This window comes from Rana temporaria, chromosome 4 (assembly GCF_905171775.1).
Source record: "Rana temporaria chromosome 4, aRanTem1.1, whole genome shotgun sequence".
In the NCBI taxonomy this organism is placed as follows: Eukaryota; Metazoa; Chordata; class Amphibia; order Anura; family Ranidae; genus Rana; species Rana temporaria.
Window position 1 is genome coordinate 415,389,751 of NC_053492.1, and position 25,811 is coordinate 415,415,561.

At 41.0% G+C, this 25,811-nt stretch overlaps 1 protein-coding gene across 1 annotated transcript in view; it reads right to left on the reverse strand.

The window, feature by feature from the left end:
• LOC120937800 (serine palmitoyltransferase 3-like) overlaps nt 1–25,811 on the reverse strand; it is a 211,917-nt gene that overhangs the window by 100,654 nt on the left and 85,452 nt on the right. Inside the window, exons 5-6 of the mRNA XM_040351291.1 lie at nt 17,060–17,184; nt 2,405–2,498 (exon numbers count right to left, since the gene is read on the reverse strand). Coding sequence (XP_040207225.1) covers nt 2,405–2,498; nt 17,060–17,184 — 219 coding nt within the window. The remainder of the gene's footprint in view (nt 1–2,404; nt 2,499–17,059; nt 17,185–25,811) is intronic.

Genomic DNA, 25,811 nt, shown 5'->3' on the forward strand with positions numbered 1-25,811 from the left:
ACCATGTTGTCGGAAACCCACCTGGATACTTGATCGGCAGCTGGCCCAGGCTCTCAGCGTGCCAATATGATTTGAAATTAAATGTGGTAGATCAAAACAATAATTTTTTTATTTATTTTGGGACTTGGTAGGCAATAGAGGAGTGAAACTTTTTTTTAAAATAACAAACTTGTTATACTTACCTCCACTGTGCAGCTCGTTTTGCACAGAGTGGCCCCAAACCTGGTCTTCTGGGGTCCCTTGGTGGCTGTTTTGACTCCTCTCCGCAATAACTCAACACCTTAATGCGAGCGAGCTCGCATGGTGTTCAGTGCTTGCGGGCACGCTCACGCGATACAGCCGGCGGCCACAGCCGCTCACTGTATCACTCGGCCCCGCCCCCTGGCGCGCCGCATCATTGGATGTAATTGACAGCAGCGCAAGCCAATGGCTGCGCTGCTTTCAATCAACCAATGAATGAGCCTTGAATACGGCCGAGAAGCCTGCTCATTCACGGCACCGGACAGCTAATACTCGGATGTTTTTTCACCTTAATGCATAGAATGCATTAAGGTGAAAAAACATTTACCTTTACAACCTCTTTAATTGTGAGCATCACCAATCAATTCCCCTATATTAATAGCTCACTTATTAGGCTAATGACCTAACTCACTGTTTGAATAATCGTTATAAACCTTTATGTTACTTACTTAGGACAGAACCCCTCTCCCATAACAAAAGTGTGTGCTTACATTTTTTTGCAGATGTTAGAGTTTATCAGATGAACTCTTAATGCAATCCTTTGTTACTGTGGGTTAATATCTACAACTGAGAAATAACTATTAATATTGATTTGACATTTATGTTGACCTTATTACCAAGCACTCTTATCTAAAGGTTTTTTTTCCTTCTACCTTTTCTACATACACTACACTCCATAGAGTATAATCGATGGTGAGGGCTGGAGCATAAACACTGGCTCAGCAAACCTTGGTACTGAAGTGCACCCATAATTAAAAGGTAGTCAAGGATATTAAAGAATGTCTACCTGACGCAGCCACGTATAGCCAGTCTGACAAAGTTTTATAGGACTGAGCACTATTCGACTATGGCCGATATGCTTAAGCTTTTGAAGTGGCATTTATCAGCCAAGATTGTGGATCTGATGTATATTTATTAGACGTAAAGCACAACAAAGGGGTCTTCTATAAACGTATACCCCAAGGCAGTGTTTCTAAATTCTGAAACCCATCTTGAAAAGCCAGTGTTTGAAATGAACCCTAGTGGAAATCAGCTTATAAAAAGTAACCCTTGACCTAAATTTGTAATTTCAGTACCTCCTTACTTGTGTTCAATTTTTTTTTAAAGCAAGCTACAATATTTTTAAGGAACTTAGTGGGCTTTATTAAAAGTGACTCATGAAGTTGTTCCAAAAATGCAGCACTTAAAGCTAACTAAAGTCCAAAACACTCACCTCCTCTCCAACAGTTTGACACTCACGAGGTCCATTGCTATCATCTTCTTCCCAGCTACTTCTGGGTGCTTTTTTTCGACCATCTTGGTTAGCCAAAATTAAATACTTCTTCTTTTAGATTTTTATCAGGAGAAGTTGTCATGGCTTACTGAAAGTTTTTCTTTTTGAAGATTGTTGGGAGTGAACCTGTCCGATGTCTGTCCTCATTAAAGCAGAGTTCCACCCAAAAGTGGAACTTCTGCTCATTTGTCTCCTCCCCTCCTCCGGTGCCACATTTGCCACCTTTTGGGGGGGGCAGGGAGCGGATACCTGTCTGTGACAGGTATACTGTTCCCACTTCCGGTAGCCACAGCCAAGGCCAACCCTAGAAAAACAACCCCACACCATAATCCTCCCTCAACTAAATGAGTCCTGACCTCAACCTAATAGAACACCTTTGGGATGAATTAGAGTGGAGACTGCAAGCCAGGCCTTTTTGTCCACATCCGTGCCTGAACTCACAAATGCGCTTCTGGAATAATGATCAAACATTCCCCAAAAAAACACTCCTAAACCTTGTGGACAGCCTTTCCAGATGAATTGAAGCTAATAGCTGCAAAGGGTGAGCCAACTCAAAGGCAGGTGTCCCAATACTTTTGACAATATAGTGTATATTAGAAATTAGTTTCTGTCATTGGAGACCAAATGGTGTCTTGATATGGGAGTCTTTTTAACCACACCTGTAACGACTACTAATTTGTCCACTTATTGCAAGTGCACAAAAAAGAATAAAGCCAATAATTACAAATAATATGTATTCTGTGAAATGGCAGAACACAAATTGCAATAACTTTGAAAATCCACTAGTTCTAGCTTTCATAATCTAGCACCAATTTCTTTAACACTGAAAATAAAAGCCAACACCTAATTCCCCTGGAGCCCCAGAGTAAACCGCAAGTTAAAGATACTTACTGTTGTGTTTGTAAATTCGAATAGTAGCTCCAGAAAGTCTGGCTCCAAGAACCAACGATGTGTGGTTTAACTCGTCACTTAATATTAAGCAGCCCTGCAAAGTGAAATTATATTAATAAATACATGGATAAATTATGTCATTAAAAGATAACAAGCAATTTGATATGCTTCCTATTTTGTCTTTATCAGTTGGCAAAGAGTATAATGCTAGGACAGAGGAACAACATTACTTGTAAGAGAAAACAGGCTTTAGCAGCTAACATTTATGGTACATTTTTCCAAAACATCAACTGTCCAGGATAAATCAAACTAAAAATCCAAATTGGCTATCGGTCTATGACTGGATGATGCATCTAAATGACCTGCAAACTGCAAAGAGGCAACACACTAACGATGAATGAGCCCATTTTTCACAGAGAATGACGAGCAGTTCATCCATCCTTGCTTGAATTGGATCTACTCAGTCTTTTTTTGCAACTTGACAAAATGTTGTGCATGCATGGTATAAGACTTGTTCTCTTTTCTGTTAAGAAAATTAAACAATTAATGATTGGCTACAGAGTTTTCTCTTTTCAAATGTTTTTATTGTATTTTTCAAAGATACACAATAAAGCACAAATAAGAGTCATAACAGTACAACAGTTTCTTGGTCATACTCTGTGTTCAACAGTGTGCCTGGGTAGGCTTCAAAATTATCATTTTACTAAACAGTAACTATATAGGGCCTTAGTCCAGTTGGATAGTGGTCAGATGCTTAAACAAGTAACTAGCAATCCCTGTTTACCCCAACGGGATCATGCTGTAAACAAGGGATTATGGCTCATTATCTTATATTATAAAATCAAAATTAACATAAAGGGGTATCAAGGGAAGGAGGGGAGGGGAAGGTGAGTAGGAAGTTATCTTTTACATCCGGTCTAGTTTAGGAGTGTAGTCGTTCAGGAACACACTTAATAATTATTAAAATTCTTCAGAAAATTTGATGGCCACAGGACAGGCCTGAAGACTCCACACATTCTGCTTTCTTCACTCCTAAGCAGCCCATGGATCCGGGACGATGACTACAGGATGTTACAGATGAGCCTTCTTTCCTTACCTTCTTGTAAGTGTGTTGTGTACAACGTGTCATTAAAAGAACCTCCTTAATACTGCACTTAGGTGGCGCTTCCTTTCTCTACCCCTCCCCTCACTAGTGATGGTTAATATCGATCACTGCCACATGGGTGTGCTTGTATTGGCACACATTCCTAATGAGCAATAGGATATCTTTCTGGATATGTTTGGCGCACATTGTCACTGTTAACATCTCTATAAAAGATGATGTGCTTGCACTGATGATACAAGGTTTTGACCTTATTTATGTGGCGATAAAATAGATTTTTTAAATATAGGGGTCGCCGACTTAATGATCAATTTCTTCCATCATTGACATTTGATCAATTATTGTCATCTTTTTACTTTTATCCATATAGTTTTTGTTTATGTTCGGGTATATATTAAATAAATATGAGTTTTAACTAGATATACATTACATAACTTAGCATATTGTCAATACTCCCTAATCAAATATGGTGTTTGTTGCATTAACTGCCCAAAGCTGAAACCGAGGCGCGGTTCCTTGCTATGTATAGCGGCAAGTCATTACACTGCCCGTGCCCCAGGACGATGGCTGACTTGTGACAAAACGCGACGTGCTGGTGTCACCGCGCTGTTCAACGTCCCGACAGGACAGGCGTTTATATTGTAACTGATCGGCTTTTTGTTTTATTCGAAGAGCCTTACCTATATGTAAGTGGTACTGTTTTTTTATTTAATAAACACTCGACATTCACACTGAGACTGCAGGGGAGTTTTTTTTTCAGGAGCTTTACAGGTGCTATTTTTAGCCCAAAAGCACCTGAAAAACACCCAAGTGTGAAGGGGGTCCAACTGGCCTCTGTAGCTGCAAGCACTGTGAATTAAATCATCCTCAAAATCAGTGATTTAAAAGTCAAGTTTCAATGAACCTACAGCACATGATGTTTGCATTACAAGGCTGGGAGGCAGCCAAATCCTGTTGTAAATTCTAAGAATTCAATTCTCCACAGTGCCTGCAGCTACAGATGTCAGTGAGGGGTTATTTTAAAGTTCTTTTATTGCACCTTAAACATGTAAATCTCAACTGTCTGAGCACATGTGCACTTTAAGTATTAGGCCTCGTACACATGACCGAACATGTTTGCTGAAACTGGTCCGCGGACCAGTTTCCACCGACATGTCCGACCGTGTGTATGGCCTAGCGGACAGGTTTCCAGCGGACAAAAGTTTCTTAGCATGCTAAGAAACTTGTCGGCTGGAACCATGTCCGTCGGACATGTCCAATGGTTAGTATGACTCATCGGACATGTCCGCTGGTTATGACGTATAACCAGCGGCCCAAAATCCCGCGCATGCGTCGAATTGATTCGATGCATGCGTGGAAACATTGATCTTCTGTGTCAGAGAACGTCGGTGTCTTCTACGTCACCGCGTTCTCTGTCCGCGGGGATTTTGGTCTGATGGTGTGTACACACATCAGACCAAAACCTCCCAGCAGACATGTCCGTGGTAGACATGTTAGTTGTAAATACATCAGCAAGAACCTAGAAATTCAGTTATATGCAAAATATAGTTATACAGAGAATACAAAACCATGTGGTCACAAAGAACTCCAAGCAGTAGAGCAGAAGTAGCCTCATTTTTATCTCCTGCAGACAGGAGATACACAAAGTAATCTGAGAATTGCAGAGAAATAGAGAAAACAAAAATCTGTGTATAATTCACCGAGACATGCTGACAGACCACGCAAAAATGATTATTGCTGCAATAGCAATACAATTAAAGGAAATCTCACACTGCGGATTCACATCAGGAATGTTCTGCAGGAAATATGATTGCCCAAATACTGAGACATTCCTAAAATAACTGTGTATTTCCTTACTGTGTTGTTTGATCCAAAATCCTTTCCTATGCAGAAAAATATTTATGTGTATGTAATATTGTCAATTATTTTACAATTGCACAGAGCAATGGTTCATTTAAGCAGTATATTCCAGTGCTTTACATCTTTATATTATTTATTTGCCATACTTCCATAGAGCCAACATATTATGCAGCACTTTACAGAGTACATGAAATAATTCCTATAGTCTCTGTCAGCAGCGGTGCGTCCATAGTGGATGCAGGAGCGCCGCCCCCTCTCTCTCTTGTGCCGTCACTCAAGTGTACAATACATAGAGATTCATGCATTGTATTGTCGCCGCTGCTGCCCACTATTCAGATGGTCGGCCCCCTGGTGAGCGTCGGCCATCTGAATAACATTAGTTGGTTTGGTGTTTGGAAGTGGCTATCAGAGCCATCCTGTTGGCTGTAATGGGCTTCCAAATAGTTAACCAGAGGATGCAGGGGGTGTGCGTTCTCTGGTTAACAATGACACTTGTCTCAGCGTATCAGGTTCACCGGGTCTGGTTACCGGTAACCTGATTGGCTGAAGCGCAAAAGTTACAGCGTCTACAAAATAGGGGATAGTTTTATGGCATTTTTATTAATATATTTTTTTTTACTAGTAATGGCGGCGATCAGCGATTTTTATTGCGACTGCGACATTATGGCGAACACATCGGACACTTTTGACACATTTTTGGGACCATTGTCATTTTTACAGTGATCAGTGCTATAAAAATGCACTGATTACTGTGAAATTGACACTGGCTGAAGGGGTAAAGTGTGCCCTAGTGAGTGATTCTTACTGTAGGGGTGATGGACTGTGTGTGACAAGACCGTGATCACCGCTTCCGATTGCAGGAAGCGGTGATCACTGTCATTGTCACTAGGCAGAGCGGGGAAATGCTTGTTTACATCAGCATCTCCACGTTGTTCCTCACCGTGAGACGATCGCGGGTATCCCAGCGGCGATCGAGTCCGCAGGATCCGATCACGGAGCTCGCGCGCATCCACAATGACGCAATCTTAAAGGGGACATATATATGTCCTTCTGCCTGTCTGGCCATGCTGTCGACGTATATAGTCGTGCGCTGGTTGGCAAGCAGTTAATCTGCCCAACAACAAATTGGCCAAAAAAAAAAGCATAAAAATATGCAAAAACGCAGCAAAATCACGTGCGCCAAAATGCACAGCAAAAACCACTGCAGAAACGTATCAAAAGCAAACTGCATAGCTGTGTACTGGGTCTTATGCTGGTGACACTGATCAATTTTCAGATGAGAATATTTAAAGGAAAAACCTTTGTACATTTGCTGAATGAAAGAATGTCGCTTGAAATTTTCACTTGCTTTTAACATTCTGTTTTAACCACTTGGTATCCCGGCTATAGTTAAAAGACGGACACAAGGTGGCTCTAAATTACCGGGAGGACGTCTATAGATGTCCTCGCCTCCTGCGGCCACTGGGGGGCGTGCGAATTGTTATTATATAAAAGTGCATGTAGGACACTGGGCAGACCACTAGGAACAAAGTGGTGTAAGGGGTGTATAAGACGACCTTTTATACTTAAAAATATGCCTAAAAAATCAGGGCTCGTCTTATATGCCGGATGCAGAGTCAGTCAGACTGCGGGCGTCCATTGTTCAAAAGTCGCGCCTCCTCCTCGTGCTGTTCCGTGATAGGTGGAACGTTGTCTCATCCGAGGCCTAGGACGAGACGATGTCCGTGATAGGCAGAACACTGAACACAGGCTCTGCTGGGAAACTGAGTGTTCTGCCTATCACGGAACAGGACGAGGAGGAGGCGCAGCTTTTGAATAATGGACGCCCGCAGTCTGACTGACTCTGCCTTTTACTTTTACCTTTGACTCTGTATTTTAAGGTATGGAGATCGTCGAAGTGAGGCATGCAATGACACAATGAGGAATGCAATGGCACAGTGAGGCATGCAATGAAACAGTGAGGCATGCAATGGCACAGTAAGGCATGCAATGGCACAGTGAGGCATGCAATGGCACAGTGAGGCATGCAATGGTACACTGAGGTATGCAATAAAACAGCGAGGCATGCAATGAAACAGTGAGGGGGTTTCAATCTATTTCAGAGGCATGCAATGGCACAGTGAGGGGGGAAGGGGGTCGTCTTATACGGCGAGTATATCCCAAAACCAAAATTTTAGCTGGATAATTAGGGAGTCATCTTATACACTTTTTTTAAAGGTTATTAACCGATTAATCAAAACAATAATCGGCCAAATAATCGATTATGAAAATAATCATTAATTGCAGCCCTAGTGACAACCCTCACCCAAACCACTCTATCGAAGGAGGAACAGCGCTGTCAGTTTAAAGCAGCTCTTGATCTGGTATACAAACATGTCCTCCTCTCCTCCTCACCATAACAAGAGAAGATAGCTTGGAAGGAAGGCAACACTGTTTAAGATTCCGTCTCAATTCACAGGATGTTACTAGAACACTGCATTTCAGCCAAGATCAAAAACTATTCTGTATATTTGCAGAAAATGTACTTAGACTGAATAAAAAAAAATCTAACACGACTTATCTAGCCTGGTAAAACTGCAATATATACTGTATACAGTACATATCCAGTTTTTCAAATCTCCCCCACCTGACAACCCCTTTTCCACATAATTTTTTTCCCAATTCTTCTTATACTTAAAGGGGTTGCAAAGATAAAAAATGTTTTCCCTAAATAGCTTCCTTTACCTTAGTGCAGTCTTCCTTCCCTTACCTCATCCTTCGATTTTGCTTTTAAATGTCCTTATTTCTTCTGAGAAATCCTCACTTCCTGTTCTTCTGTCTGTAACTACACACTGTAATGTGAGGCTTTCTTCCTGGTGTGGAAAAAGCCTCTTGAGGGGGCGAGCAGGGGTGTCAGGATTCCCACTAACACACAGCTCCTTTCTCTATCTGCAAAGTAGAGAGCATCCTGACCCTCCTGCTCACCGCCTCCCCCCTCAAGAGGCTTTCTCCACACCAGGGAGAAAGCCTCACATTACTGTGTGGAGTTACAGACAGAACAGGACGTGAGGGTTTCTCAAAAGAAATAAGGACATTTAAAAACAAAATCGATGGATGAGGTAAGTGAAGGAGGACTGCACTAAGGTAAAGGAAGCTATTTAGGGAAAACATGTTTTACCTTTACAACCCCTTTAACTTAAACCTCCCTCTTTAGCGCCAACATCAGGGGTTGGCAATCTTCAATACTGCTGAAAGCAACCCTGATGTCAATGGTGACTTCTGCAGTATTATACCGTTAGTCCAGGCTCTGTGGTGAAGAAACCCTGTTGCCTGGGCTCACGGGAAGTGGACTGAATGACGCTGGATGTTATTTAACTAAGAACAAGACTAAAAGCCCGCAGTGGACCAATTCAAGAGAGTGAAATTAAACTTTTAAGCCAAAATTATTTCATTTTTCGTTTAAACCTGGAGTTCTGCTTTAAAGAGATTGTAAACCTCAGACATATAAAAAGGCATGTCCCTCTATTGTGTGTATTTGTCTCAATTAGGAGCACTAAGTGTAATTTCTGTCTGCAGCTTCATTCCTCTGTTATCAGCATAAATCAATTCTGACAAGTTTTCCTGACACCAAGAGAAAACAGGTGACAGGGGAGGGAGCTTTAGCAGATTGACATCCTCAGCTCTGTTCCTGTGTACTGGAACTCTCAAAGTTCTCCAGTGTGTAACTTCAGCTCTCTGCCCCCTTTTTTCTGAACGCTTTATAAAATCTGGACTTTGCATATAGAGAAGAGAGAACTGCAGATAATCATGTACATCTCTGTGGATTACCTGAGGCCAGTCACTTCACAGAGCATATGTAAGGGTTTACAACCACTTGAAGTAAAAGTGTGATTCTGCATCTTATGCCGCGTACACATGATCATTTTTCGGCATGAAAAAAAACAACGTTTTTCCAACTTCATCATTAAAACGATGTTGCCCACACACCATCGTTTTTTAAAAATGCTCTAGCAAAGCGCAGTGATGTACAACACGTACGACGGCACTATGAAGGGGGGGTTCCATGCGGATGACGCCACCCTTGAGGCTGCTTTAGCTGATTCCGTGTTAGTAAAAGACGATTTGCGCTTTTCTGTCTGTTACAGCGTGATGAATGCGCTTACTCCATTATGAACGGTAGTTTTACTAGAACGAGCGCTCCCGTCTCATAACTTGCTTCTGAGCATGCGCTGGTTTTTTAACGTCGTTTTAGCCCACACACAATCATTTTTTACAACCCAAAAAACTTTGTTAAAAAATGCAGCATGCTCGAAAAAAAAAAATTGTCGTTTTTCAGAAGCCGAAAAATTATGTGAAGCCCACACACGATCATTTTAAATTACATTTTTTTAAAACAACGTTTTTTACATGCCGAAAAATGACCGTGTGTACGCGGCATTAGTCTGCTTTGCCAATCAGATTAAAATTTAAACTTGAAGAAGGACGAATTTCCCTGAGACACTTGCAAATGCATGAATATCTCAGTATAACATGGATATCGTATATTCTTCTAGATATTTTAAAATGAAAGTAAAGCTTTGCTGTTGCATGACATAACACATTATGTGTTCACAGTATATACTGTATACTGCACTTTTGAAACCATGTATTATCTAGAAATACAGTAATCTGTTTTCATTAGAAGAGCTATTTTCTTATGCTTAGTCATTTTTCCTAAGTCTCTACAGACATCACTGGGCTTGCTGGGAAAACTCTGCCTGGCAGTGTTGTCACTAATTAGTGCAATTTATAATAGAGTTGTTTATGTCTCATTAGGGATTCACTTGGTTAAAGGGAACCTCGCTGCAGAAAACAAACATTTTACATCATCTCATGTTGGATACTGAAGATTGGATATTCTCTTTGAAACCTATAGTCTTCCTTTTTTTTTTTTTTTTTTAACCAACTTTGTTGCAGTATTATAGAGTAACGTAAAAATGTCATGGCCCATTCACACTTGTGTGTTGCATCAGCAGATGTTGCTGAAATACATGTCAACAAACCACCTCTGTGTGTGGTGTATTATGGTGCAATTCATTGTGAACCGAACCCCAATGCACTGTGCAGTAGATTGCAATGCACAGCAATGCAAATAAAGGAAAGAAGGAGATAACATTTGCCCTCAAGATAGAATAGGAGGGGGGGGGGGGGGGGTGGAGAGAAAAAATTAGAAATAAGGAAAAACTTTTTAAAGTGGTTGTAAACCCTTTACAACCACTTTAACCTACAGGTAATCCTAGATTAAGGCTTACCTGCTTGAAATATCTCCTAAACCTCCAGGGTTTAGGAGATATTTACTAAAATCACGGCGCATGCACACTGTAGCGTGCCGTTTCTGATTGAGGCCGTGCCATCACTGGCGGCTCCCGTGCGCATGCGTGGGAGTGATGTCATCGTGGCTCCGACCAATCACAGCGCCGGAGTCGTGATACCCGGAAGTTATCCCCGGGCAAGATGTCGGCTGCCCGAACGTTGGAAGAGGACGGCTGCGGGGGCTTCGATCTGAGGTATTACATAATGAGCTAGTATGCTATACATACTAGCTCATTATGCCTTTGTCTTGCAGGTGGTGTTTTTTTTTTTTTTCAACTGGGTTTTCTTCCTCTTTAAGGATGAAGTTAAATTAAGTTATATTGTGAGGAATTTGTCGGTGCATTTATACATGAGAAAAAGGGAAATAAAAAGCAGACTGAGCTCAACCTCAATGTAAAAAATATATATGCAATGTATCTTTAGATAGACTACTTCACTAGGTCCACATCTGACACATGTAACAATATAGAAAACTAATTTAACACCAGTAACCTAAGCCAGTGGTCTCCAAACTGTGGCACGTGGGGCCAAATGTGGCCCTTTGCTTGCCTTTATCAAGCCCTTGGGACACTATTCCTCCCACTGATACAAGGCACTGTTCCTTCTACACCATTAATGAGTAGGGATAAGCTTTATGTTCGACCCGAACATTGGCTGTTCGCCCGTTCGCCGAATAGCGAACAATTTGGGGTGTTCTCTGCAAATTCGAAAGCCGCTGAAAACACCCTTTAAAAGTCTATGGGAGAAATCAAAAGTGCAAATTTTGAAAGTTAACATGCAAGTTATTGTCATAAAAAGTGTTTGGGGACCTGGGTCCTGCCCCAGGGGACATGTATCAATGCAAATATATATTTTTTTTAAACGCCCGTTTTCTCAGGAGCAGCGATTTTAATAATGCTTAAAGTGAAACTAGTATTAACCCCTTCCCTGCCAGTGACATTTACACAGTAATCAGTGCATTTTTATGGCACTGTCGCTGTATAATTGTCACTATCCCAAAAAAGTGTCAAAAGTGTCCAATCTGTCCGTTGCAATGTTGCAGTACCGCTAAAAATCACAGATCACTGCCATTAATAATAGAAATAAAATAAAAATACGTAAAAGAATATATATTGGCCTAAACTGATGAAGAATTTTTTTTTTTAATTTGGGGGATATTTATTATAGCAAAAAATATATATATATTTTTTTCAAAATTGTCACTCTTTTTTTGTTTATAGCGCAAAAAATAAAAACCGAAGAGGTGATCAAATACCTCCAAAAGAAAGCTCCAAGGACGCAAATTTCATTTGGGTACAACATCGCACGACCATGCAATTGCCAGGAAGGGGATAAAATCTTTCGGGGCTGAAGTGGTTAAACCTGGAAGAGGAGTTCCATCTTCTGGCAGACAAAACTTTTGATGGAGCATGTGGAACAGCAGCCAATTGAAGGCAAGTATTATGCATTAACCACTTAAGCCCCGGACGATTTTGAAGCTAAAGGACCAGGCCACTTTTTGCGATTCGGCACTGCGTCGATTTAACTGACAATTGCGCGGTCGTGCGATGTGGCTCCCAAACAAAATCGACGTCTTTTTTCCCCACAAATAGACCTTTCTTTTGGTGGTATTTGATGACCTTTTTATTTTTCGCGCTATAAACAAAAATAGAGCGACAATTTTAAAAAAAATGCAATATTTTTTAGTTTTTGCTATAATAAATATCCCCCAAAAAATATATAAAAAAACTATTTTTTTCCTCAATTTAGGCCGATACGTATTCTTCTACATATTTTTGGTAAAAAAAAAAAAAATCGCAATAAGCGTTTATTGATTGGTTTGCACAAAAGTTATAGCGTCTACAAAATAGGGGGTAGTTTTATAGCATTTTTATTAATTTTTTTTTTTTTACTAGTAATGGCGGCGATCTGCGATTTCTATCCTGACTGCGACATTATGGCGGACACATCAGACACTTTTGACATTTTTGGGACCATTGTCATTTTTACAGCGATCAGTGCTAAAAAAATGCACTGGTTACTGTGAAAATGACACTGGCAGTGAAGGGGTTAACCACTAGGTGGGGCTGTAGGGGTTAAGTGTTCCCTAAGGCCTCGTACACACGATAGGTTAACCTGAGGACAACGGTCTGATGGACCGTTTTCATTGGTCCAAACCAATGTGTGGGCCCCATAGGTTATTTAACCTTAGGTTAGAAAAAAGCCAACTTGCTTTAAAATTAACCTATGGATTCCTAACCAATGGGAAAAAAATGATCGTTAGTAGGCACAACCAACGGTTTAAAAATCCACGCATGCTCAGAATCAAGTCGACGCATGCTTGGAAGCATTGAACTTCGTTTTTTTCAGCACGTCATTGTGTCTTGCGTCACCGCGTTCTGACACGATCGTTTTTTAACTGATGGTGTGTAGGCACGACGGACCATCAGTCAGCTTCATAGGTCCTTCAGACCGTTGTCCTCTGGTTAACCTATCGTGTGTACGAGGCCTAAGGAGTGATTCTTACTGTAGGAGGGGCGTGGCTTGCTGTGACACGTCACTGATCGTGTTCCCGATGACAGTGAACACGATCAGTGACCGTGTCACTAGGCAGAACGGGGAGATGATGCGTTTACACTAACATCTTCCGTTCTACCTCTCCATAAGACGATCGCGGGTATGCAATAAACAATGCAATTTAAATGCATTTTTTGCTGTGATCGAGTCCGCGGGACAACCGCAACACGCAACAACCGCTTCTTAAGGGGGACGCACAGGTACATCCTTTTGCCTGCCCGTGCCATGCTGCCGACATATATCTGCGTTTGGCGAGCTGCTCCATTTAAAGTGCCAGGCAAAGTGTTTTTAACAATACCTGGAATTCAGTTTTAAATAATAAAAAAAAAGGAATGATATGGGTTGGCAAACCTGAGACTTGACCTACGCTACAGGCTTATGCTGCCCCTGAGAACTCGCTCTGAGCTGGAATGCAAACCTTTAATATCCAATTATCTTTAGAAATGCTCAGATCTTCTTCAATTCAAAAAGAATTGCTTTGTTTGCAGCGAAGTGAAAAGGTAGTGTAGAAGGAGCACGTGTGGTGCAGTTAGAATGGTGTCATCTGGGGATATCCATCTAAAAATATAGCAGAGATTTCCCTGGTAGCCGAGCGTGTGCTCGAGAGATTGCCGACAAGCACGGCTTGGTCACACCGACGTATTACTAGGTAATAGGGATGTAAACACAAAGCTGATGTTTGACTTGTTGGATGGATTATGGAATAAACAGACATTAACATCCCTGGTTTTCTCTTTAATCCTACCTGCAGAAAGCAATTATAGACAAGTACATTCACTAATTCTTAAAATAACAGACAGCAGGCAAACCAAACGCTCTAAATAAATGCAGAACTCTGCAACAAAACAAATAACACACATACAACACACTCACCGGCCACTTTATTAGGTACATCTGTTCAATTGCTTGGTAACACAAACTGCTAATCAGCCAATCGCATGGCAGCAACTCAATGCATTTAGGCATCTAGGACGTGGTGAAGACGACTAGCTGAAGTTCAAATTCGAGCATCAAAATGGGGAAGGGAAGTGACTTTGAACGTGCCATGGTTGTTGGTACCAGACGGGCTGGTCTGAGTATTTCAAAAACTGCTATTTAAAAAAGGTTATATTGTAAAAAAAAAAAAAAAACATCCACTCCTCTCCCACCCCCTCAAAAAAAGAAGCATTGTAAAAAAAAAAAAAAAAAAAAAAAATTGTAAATAATAATAATAAAAAAATAAAAATACACAGTCCACACGTCATCGGTGCTGCATATTAGTGCCACTGTCACATGACACACGAAAAAAAAAGTATCAGTAATCAATATCGGCGAGTACTTTAAAAAAAGTAATCGGTACTTGTACTCTGTCTTAAAAAAGTGATATCGGCTCGGTGTAACACACAGAGTTTTCTTTATTTTCATGACTATGAAAATTGTAGATTCACACTGAAGGCATCAAAACTATGAATTAACACATGTGGAATTATACATAACAAAAAAGTGTGAAACAACTGAAAATATATTTCATATTCATGGTTCTTCAAAGTAGCCACCTTTTGCAGCAGACCCATCTCTAGAACTGTTAACCACTTCCGGACCGCCGCATGTACATTTACGTCGGCAGAATGGCGCGGACAGGCACATCAACGTACCTGTACGTGCCTGCCTAGACGTAGGTTGGGGGTCCGATCGGGACCCCCCCCCCCCCCCCCGGTACTTGCGGCAGTCCCCGTGGCTTCAGGAGCAATCCGGGACGACGGCGCGGCTATTCGTTTATAGCCGCCCCGTCGCGATCGCTCCCCGGAGCTGAAGAACGGGGAGAGCCGTATGTAAACACGGCTTCCCCGTGCTTCACTGTGGCGCTGCATCGATCGAGTGATCCCTTTTATAGGGAAGACACAATCGATGACGTCAGACCTACAGCCACACCCCCCTACAGTTGTAAACACACACTAGGTGAACCCTAACTCCTACAGCGCCCCCTGTGGTTAACTCCCAAACTGCAACTGTAATTTTCACAATAAACAATGCAATTTAAATGCATTTTTTGCTGTGAAAATGACAACGGTCCCAAAAATGTGTAAAAATTGTCTGAAGTGTCCGCCATAATGTCGCAGTCACGAAAAAAATCGCTGATCGCCGCCATTAGTAGTAAAAAAAAAAAATAATACTAAAACTATCCCCTATTGTGTAAATGCTATAAATTTTGCGCAAACCAATCGATAAACGCTTATTGCAATTTTTTTTACCAAAAATAGGTAGAAGAATACATATCGGCCTAAACTGAGGAAAAAATAAATTTTTATATATGTTTTTGGGGGATATTTATTATAGCAACAAGTAAAAAATATTGCATTTTTTTCAAAATTGTTGCTCTATTTTTGTTTATAGCGCAAAAAATAAAAACCGCAGAGGTGATCAAATACCACCAAAAGAAAGCTCTATTTGTGGGGAAAAAAGGACGCCAATTTTGTTTGGGAGCCACGTCGCACGACCGCGCAATTGTCTGTTAAAGCGACGCAGTGCCAAATTGTAAAAACCCCTTGGGTCATTTAGCAGCATATTGGTCCGGTCCTTAAGTGGTTAAGAGGAGACTGTGTGAATCAGGCCTTCATGGTAGAATATCTGCTAGGAAACCACTGCTAAAGAAAGGCAACAAGCAGAAGAGACTTGTTTGGGCTAAAGAACACAAGGAATGGACATTAGACCAGTGGAAATCTGTGCTTTGGTCTGATGAGTCCAAACTTGAGATTTTTGGTTCCAACCCCCATGTCTTTGTGCGACGCAGAAAAGGTGAACGGATGGACTCTACATGCCTGGTTCCCACCGTGAAGCATGGAGGAGGAGGTGTGATGGTGTGGGGGTGCTTTGCTGGTGACACTGTTGGGTATTTAATGAAAATTGAAGGCATACTGAACCAGCATGGCTACCACAGCATCTTGCAGCGGCATGCTATTCCATCCGGTTTGCGTTTAGTTGGACCATCATTTATTTTTCAACACCTCCAGGCTGTGTAAGGGCTATTTGACCAAGAAGGAGAGTGATGGGGTGCTGCACCAGGTGACTACCTCTTGAAGCTCATTGAGAGAATGCCAAGAGTGTGCCAAGCAGTAATCAAAGCAAAAGGTGGCTACTTTGAACAACCTAGAATATGAAATATATTTTCAGTTGTTTCACACTTTTTTGTTATGTATAATTCCACATGTGTCAATTCATAGTTTTGATGCCTTCAGTGTGAATCTACAATTTTCATAGTCATGAAAATAAAGAAAACTCTTTGAATGAGAAGGTGTGTCCAAACTTTTGGTCTGTACTGTATATATATATTCTGCCTCTAAATAGCTCACGTTAGCCTATGTGTCTGGACACACATAGGTATTTAGAGGCAGGGCATTTAGAGGAATGAAAAAAAACTCACTGCCCGCGCGACAAGCAGCAGCGTTTTGGCAGGAAAACGCTTGCTGCACGTACACAAGTCTAAATGTGCATTAATGTTAGGTGCCTCAACACTTCAGCATTATTGAATTTTAATGGCCAGAATAAATGATTATTCTGATCAATGAAATTAATTAATGCCCAAGCACATGACATGCCTAGACACACCTGGATAGACATTTACAAGCATCAAGTGTTTTGGGTTTTTTTGCCAGGAGGAAAGGTGTGTAGGAGAGGTGGGCAGATGCCCTGGGCTGTGTACATGAGGCGTAACTGACCGTCTTAAGCCTAAGAGCATGTGATTTGTACATAAAGAATACACAATTATTACCAACACAGCAGAATTTGCTAAATATTCCATTGTCAAGCACAGAAATATAAATAATTACCTTCCCAACAAGTGCCGGAATATTTGTAGAGTTTGTGGCAAAGCCCATACTGAAGACCATTGCCATCTCTACGTTGAGGAACGCCGCCACCATATCCTCCAGCTCTTGATGTTTGTCCAAATGCCCTGAAAAGGAATACTGTAATTAACATGTGTTTTAATAATCCTGGATAATAGGAACTTGGAAGATTATCACAAATACCCTTCACCTAATTACCCAAGAATGAACCAAGTTTGTCACAGTTTAAATGGACGTCCCCTATGCAAGCATAGTGTAATCCAGTCTGTTCACCTGACAACAGACTGTCATCCCTTGGTGGAATTCAGAGTATGAGGAAAATGTATGGAAACAAAATACATTTTCTGTCATGTGACTCACAAAGTCCCTTGGGCTATAAGTAGTTGTGGTGTATATGGAAACAAGTCTTGTCTAGCATAGAGACACATATAGATCTACTATGACCCTTGTGAAAAATAGATAAACACAGATCCATTCCAACCTGGAGCTGTTCTACTGCATTGCAATATTGGTATAGTGTTACATCTGGATCAAGAATAGGTAGGAGAATAATTACTTTAATAAACAACTACAAACTATCATGTCTGGCTCCGTTCACATCTCAGCTTAGCAGAAACAAGTGTCGCTGCCCATGTTTCTGCAAATGCACTGTTGGTGCGATTATTTTTTATTGTCACCCCACACGTGTAGCAGTCAAGCACACTTCATTTAGTGCTTCTTTGGCGTGTTTTTGGAGCAGAATGGCGCTGCTCCAAAAACATGCTGCAAAGGCGTAAAAAAACGCACTATGGTAGGAGATGTGAACAAGGCCTCAAAGTAGGTTATGGATTAGGCAACTTTGAACATGAAGCGATCAATCAGAAATTATCATACAAGTAGGGATGAGCCGAACACCCCCCTGTTCGGTTCGCACCAGAACTTGCGAACACACCAAACATTCGTGTGAACTTTAGAACCCCGTTAAAGTCTATGGGACTCGAACGTTTGAAATCTAAAGGGCTAATTTTAAAGTTATTGTCCTAAAAAGTGTTTGTGGACCTGGGTCCTGCCCCAGGGGACATGTATCAATGCAAAAATTTTTTTTAAAAAAAGCGTCCGTTTTTTCGGGAGAAGTGAATTTAATAATGCTTAAAGTGCAACAATAAAAGTGAAATATTCCTTTAAATTTTGTACCTAGGGGGGGGGTGTATAGCATGCCTGTGAAATAGCGCATGTTTCCCGTACTTAGAACTGTCTCTGCACAAAGTGTCATTTCTGAAAGAAAAAAAGTAATTTAAACCAGACTCGCGGCTATAATGAATTGTCGGCTCCCGGCAATTCAGAGAGAATTCATTCATAAAAAAAAAAGTGTGGGGGTCCCCCCAAATTCAATTACCAGGTCCTTCAGGTCTGGGGTATGGATATTAAGAGGAACCCCGCCGTCAATTTAAAAAAAAATGACGTGGGGTTCCCCCCAAATATCCATTCCAGACTCTTCAGGTCTGGTGTGGATTTTAAGGGGAACTCCACCCCAAAAAAAAAAAAAATGCCGTGGAGTTCCCCCAAAAATCCACACCAGACCCCTTATCCGAGCGCGTAACCTGGCCGGCCGCAGAAAAGAGGGGGGGACAGAGAGCGTCCCCCCTCTCCTGAACCGTACAAGGCCACATGCCCTCAACATGGGGAGGATGTCACCATGTTGATGGGGACAAGGGCCTCATCCCCACAACCCTGGCCGGTGGTTGTGGGGGTCTGTGGGCGGGGGGCTTATCAGAATCTGGAAGACCCCTTTAACAAAGGGGACCCCCAGATCCTGGCCCGCCTCACCAATATAAGAATTGTTTTTAAATTGATGGCGGGGTTCCCCTTAATATCCATACCAGACCTGAAGTGCCTGGTTATTGAATTTGGGGGGACCCCACGCTTTTTTTTTTTATGAATGAATTCTCTCTGAATTGCCGGGAGCCGACAATTCATTATAGCCACGAGTCCGGTTTTAAATGACTTTTTTTTCCTTCAGAAATGACACTGTGCAGAGACAGTTCTAAGTACGGGAAACATGCGCTATTTCACATGCTTACTTTAAAGGAATATTTCACTTCTAATGTTTCACTTTAAGCATTATTAAATTCACTGCTCCCGAAAAAAACGGACGTTTTTAAAACTTTTTTTTGCATTGATACATGTCCCCTGGGACAGGACACAGGTCCACAAACACTTTTTAGAACAATAACTTGCATATTAGCCTTTTTTTAAGCCTTAATCAGGTGAAACATGTAGGACTGCAAGTTGGTGACAAGGAGAGAGTGCACTGCGTTGTATTCTCTTTCCCTTTTTTTTTAATGCTATGTAATTTATGAATAAACGTTATATATTTTTATATAACTTATTTAATTTTTCTTTGTTCAATCTCATAAAATCATATAATTAGGCACCGTTAAAGTGCCACGCATCTCTGTGACTGGGTCAAGGCGAAGGTGATGTTACAATACTTCCAGTGAGATCTTGGGAATCTTATGACAAAATGCCCCTGTGCTGTTCTAGAGCTTCTTCTTTATACAAGATAAGAGATACTTAGGATTCTCACCCGAAGGATGGTGATGTCGCTCCCCGGGTAAGTATATTTTCTCCCTTTTGTGCCTTTTTTTTACAGCTTTAAAGTTGAAGTTTAGTATATTTTTTATGGATACAGTGCCAAACCCATTAGTTATGTGCACTGGTGTGTATCCCATTCCCTGCATCTGGTTGCTTATGCTAAAAAACTTCCCTGTAATGTCTCCTCCACAGCCACCGGATACTACCCTGAACGGCTGTCTTCCATTTCTGCGAAGGTGAACAGCAGTAGCTGCTACTGAGAAAAGTTGCGCCGCTCGTCCATCCACTTCTGCCCACTCTGCCTTTTATATTGCAACTATTACTACACTCCCACAATGCATCCTGTTCTGGGAATGAGTGGAGGAGATTCTGTCATTCTACTGCTCCTCCTGCATATACAGAATGCATTGTGTGAGAGGTAATATGAGTTCTGTGAATGGCAGAGAGAGCAGATGAGTGGTGCAACTTTTCTCAGTAGCAGCTGCTGCTGTTAACCTGCACAGAGATGGAAGGTAGCTCAGGTTAATGTGTTTTATACAGACAAAAATATATACTGAACTTCAACTTTGGTGGACGGTTTTGTAAAGGGGGAGGGGGCAAGGGGCAGTATGGAATAGAAAGAACTTGCCTTTTAGGTCTACTTTGCCTTCACCTCAAGCTTTGTGGTTGAAAACCTAAAGTGCCTGCTTTTACCTTTACTGAGCTCCTTTGCAACCCCACTGAGGGCAGCTTGGACTAACTACAACGGTGTCTAACTTGAATTAACATGGGGATTAAAAAAAAAAAAAAAAAAAAGGAAGAAATGTTATGATAGAAGAGACCCTATTGGTCTCTTCTGTCAAAACTGCTTCTCCCTTATTGTCAGTATTAAATATACACTGAGCCGTACAAGTGCAGCTCAGCATACATTGGTGGAACCTCTCTGTGCTATGATGATGTGACTCCTGGGCACATGGGCAGAAAAAAAAGGTAATTAATAGACATGTGCACACTGAAATATTTTGTTTCGTAATTTTGTTTTCGCCTGAAAAATACATTTATTTAGTTACTCCCAAAATTTGTTTTTATTTATTTCGTTTTTCAGTAAAAAAAAAAATGCATTCGTCCGAAAATCCAAATTAAGGTCGAATCTGTCATTGAAGGCTTATGTTGTTCTAAAAAAAAAAAAAGAAGATTCGACAGAATCTTTAAAAAAAAAAAAAAAAAAGTTTGACTCGTCATGTCTCTCTATGTCGAATCTTCATGTCTCTCTATGTCGAATCTTTTCTCTCTATGTCGAATCTTTTCTCTCTATGTCGAATCTTTTCTCTCTATGTCGAATAATATTGGACTAATAGAGTTAAGGTTAGGCACATTCGACCGCAACGAAAACGAAAATAAAGCATTTGTTTATGTCGGATCTTTCGGTTTTCGTTCTCTGTGCTTTCGTTATCGTTTGTTAAAACGATAACGAAAATACCTGAAATTCGGACGAAAATGCATTCGGACGAAAACGAATGCACATGTCTAGTAATTAAAGCCCAGCCAATCAAGTGGCTGAAGAGTCCAAACCTAGAAGGAAGACCAGAACAAGAGGGAAGCGCCCATGACAACTCTTTGCTGAAAGTATCACTTGCCAAGTAGGTCTGCCCTAATATATTGTGCATTCTATGACATTATGGCACACAGCTCCTGGGGGCCATTTTTCTTTATTTTTTTCTTATTTTTAATGACCAGGTTTAATTTCACTTTAAGAACTGTTAACGCAAGATATTAGCCAAACATGCGGTAATTCTCTTATCTTGCCGCAAGTCCCCCAAAGAGTGTCTGACCAACTAGAAAAGAAGACCGTCTGCAGTCTCTAATGATATCAAGCATCCACAATATACCCAATAGTTTGCCTAGGCCTAACAAAGAAGCTTGGGGGGGGTAAAGTGTTTTTTTTTTTTTTTGCCAAAATAAATAAATTCTAATCTAATATGTGCCTTATTTACTCAATTGAAGTGAAAATTACAGGTCCACTTTAAAATGATCTAAAAAAAACACAATTCTACTGAACCAGTGTACTTAAGCTTGGCATTAGAACACATGAGTGAGCTCAGAAGCAGTATGTTTTGTTTATTGGCAAGAATGAGTTTCTTTCGTGCCCTGCTGAGTCGTGTCAATTTTAACAATGCAATAACGTTAATTATAATTTTCAGCTTGACAACAAAGCCATAATTATTGTATATGTAAACCCAGTTACTAAATCCTCATATAATTAATTAGAATTGCCAATCCTGCTGGTGACAACACACTGTCCCTGTCTCCCAGATATTCTCATGTGTTGTCACCTGTCACAATGGCTTCCAATGGAGACTACAAATGGTTTTAACATATATGGTTCACTATTGTTACCAATACCAACCTTGAGAAATGCCATTCAGCCATCCTTGAACTGAATACACATAGAAAAAAACGGCTGCAAAGAGCCGGAGATCAGCAGCATTGCGATGCAACAAAGGATGAAAAGAAGGTGAAAATAAGTATTTTATTTGAAAAAAAAAAAACATGCCAGTTGTTTATGATACACAGTGATTCACGTCTACAAGTCGTCCAGAACACAGCAGCCAGACTGGTAACGGGAGAAAAACCCTGGGAATCGATCACCCCGTTCCTGAGGACCCTCCACTGGCTACCCGTGAAGGATTGGGTTACTTTCAAGACCCTCTGCCTCACTCACAAATGCACACAAGGAAATGCTCCGCAATACTTATGCGAGAAAATAAAGCACTTCACCCTGAGCCGCCCCCTCCGATCAACTAACCAAAACCTCCTCCACATCCCCAAGACCCGCTACAAATCAAAAGGAGAACGAAGATTCGCAGTCCAAGGACCATGGCTATGGAACGCTCTACTCAAAGACATCCGCATGGAAGAAAACCATCGGGCCTTCAGGAAGAAGCTTAAGACCCATCTCTTCTCAAGACACAAGGCCGAGACTGGCTGGAAAAAGCGCCTTGAGGTGATTTAGTTCGCATTTGCAGCGCTATACAAGTTACTTACTCACTCATTTGGCAAACTAAATATAATTCAGTTAGGGCTTACATATACTTTAAAATTCATTGTGTAGCGTGCGTCAAGGAGCGCCAATATGCAAATAGCACTTTGTCATGTGCCTCACCAATAGATGGACCAATCACTAGAGTCATGTCACACTAGCAATACAGTCACTGGCAACTTTCCAGTGATAAAATTGTTAAAAACAACAAAAAAAAATCCCAAACTGCTCCCTTGGCTGGATAAGTCAGAAATTGCTACCTTACTAATAGAAATTCAGCACTAAGTCACGGGCAGGGAAAGGAAACCTGACTGTTACACAGAACATCTGGCTGCAGTAATTTTTGGAGGAAATTAGTTGGACTAATTATATAGAATATGTAATTTCACATGCTAGTTTCCTGACTTAGACATTCAGGCAACTAGCATTTCCAGAAGAACAGGAAAGGCAGAGTACAGCTGTAGGTGGGGGCAGTGGCCAGTTGTTTGTTACTGATGTAATATTGGTGAGGAGACACACTGGACACATTTGCTGCCATAGTGCTATATGCTGGGTGTCCAGCGTGCCCCTGTGCCTTTAAAGGGTCACTAAAGGAAAAAAATGTTTTGCTGAAATGACTGTTTACAGGGTATAGAGAGACATAAAAGTTAACTAATTCCTTTTAAAAATGATTAAAAATAGATTAAATTCAATCATATAATGTGCCTCTAGTTTCACTTTCGGTTTTAAACTGGTTTCATGTTTTTGTGAAGTAAAGAGACCCACAGAACAAAAACAAACAAATCCAGGGCAGTGTTTTTTTTTTTAAATGAATCTGATTGGTTCTGAGGAGTTTTAGACACACAGCAATGACAGCTTAGACCACCGTGAAAAGCTCCCAGTACTGTGGTTATAAGGAGCCAGACAACCAGGAAGTGTGGAGATCACAGCAGAATTACAGCTACTTCAAAGCAAAAACAAACAATGAGGACATGAAACCAGGACTGCAGTAAGGTAAAGGAAGCTATTTAGCTAAAAAAAATGTTTCCTTTAGTGATCCTTTAAGGAGAGGGGGGCTACCCCCAGGCTCACCTACCCCCTATCTATCCATTAGAATGCATTTGCTTCTTCTATGGAGGCTCTCGTAAATGTACTACAAATAGGATTGTAGAAATATTGGGGTGGACTCTTACCAGAGAATCTGGACCCTTTATTACAAGGGTCAAACAGGCTTGATGAAAATATCGTCCCTTTCCTTGAGATGGAGACAACGTCACACCCTTTTTTCCAGGCTGGTAGCCTGGTATGGGCTTTGTCCCAACTAATTGTTTATGTGCTTTTCTGTTTGCACCATGTACTGGATTGTAGGTACTTTTTTCCTTATTTTTTTCTCTTATTTTATGTTCTTTTTTTTCTTTTTTAGTTGCTTTTTTTTATTTTTTTTGTCCCTATCTCCGTGACCATGCTAATGGATCGACATCGGAATTCTCACCTCCGATATCAAGATAGCTGCATTATACAGGTATTAAATGTCTAGGATTTCTCAATCTAAATATTCTATATTAACGCATAACGTACAAGGGTTTAACTCGCCCCTAAAAAGGAATAAGGCATTCCATTACTACCATAGACAGAAGGCGGATGTCCTGATGTTACAGGAAACCCGTTTTTCCAAAGAATCTGCTCCTAAGTATCTTAGTGCTCATTATCCACAATTTTATTTATCGTCAGGCGAGGAGAAAAAAAGAGGGGTGGCTATATGTTTCTCACGCAATATGCCTTTTACTTCTACTTCCGTCATTAGAGACGACATGGGCAGATATGTTCTGGTGGTGGGTCATATTAATGACCAACCGGTCTCGTTCATTTCGTATTATGCTCCCAACTCTAACCAATTGGAGTTTTTTTTTACTATGCTCTCGAAACTACTTCCATTGGTCCAGGGTCAACTTCTTTTAGGTGGGGACAGCAATTTGCCACTGGACCAAATGCTCGATAAATCCTCTCCTGATAGGCCTCAATTAAAACATGTGCCTAAAAACAGTATTAAATTTGCACGATTGCTTCATAGTAATGATCTGATCGATGCCTGGAGGGAGAATAATCCCTCTGCTAGAGATTATTCCCACTTCTCACATGTGCATGGCACTTATTCACGAATTGACCATATATTTGTGAATTCGGCACTGGTTCCTTTTGTGAATTCGGCTAAGATTCTGTCAACGCCATGGTCGGATCATGATCCGGTACTAATGTCTCTTTCCAATTTATGGAGACGGCCGGGCCCATCCCCCTGGCGTCTCAATGCGTCTTTGCTGAGTGATCCTATTGTAGTGGTAGAAGTGGAAAAAGAAATACGAAATTTTTTCAGTGAAAACTTACCTCAAGACACTTCACCGATCATTAACTGGGCAGCCCATAAATCTGCCATTCGTGGTAAACTGATTCAAGTAGCGTCCAGAATAAAAAAAGCTAGGAACATGGTGATTTCGGATAAAGAAAAAATGTTACTTGATCTACTATCTGAACAGAAAAATTCTCCACAGGTTGATATTAGACCTAAAATCGATGAGGCTAGGTTGTCACTAAATTTAAGTCTAACCACATGGGCGGAAAAAAATTTGAGGTGGACTCGCCATAAATTCTACACAATGGGGGATAAACCTACTAGATTATTGGCTAGGAAATTGGTCCCTCGCTCTTATACTCCAGCATTGCCCAAGCTTAGAATTTGTAATGGGAATCCAACCCAAAATCCTAAACTCATTTTGAACGAGTTTAGGAATTTTTACTCGACTTTATATAGTAAGCCAGCGACTTTTGACCGAGACATGGCGGACCGTTTTCTTGACCAAATTTCTTTGCCCAAACTGGCGCGGGAACACTCGGAGCTGATGGACCGTGAATTTTCTGAAGACGAGATAGGTTCAGCGATAAAATGTATAAATCCCTCTACAGCCCCAGGCCCCGATGGGTTTTCTGGTCACTATTATCATAAATTCAAGGAAGTCTTGATCCCCCATCTATGTAAATTTTTTAATGCTATTAGATGTGGAGATCCCCTTCCTACCCAGGAGAACAAGGCTTATATACATATTATCCCTAAAGCGGGTAAAGACCTGGGACTCTGTGCTAACTATCGCCCTATTTCTTTAATTAACT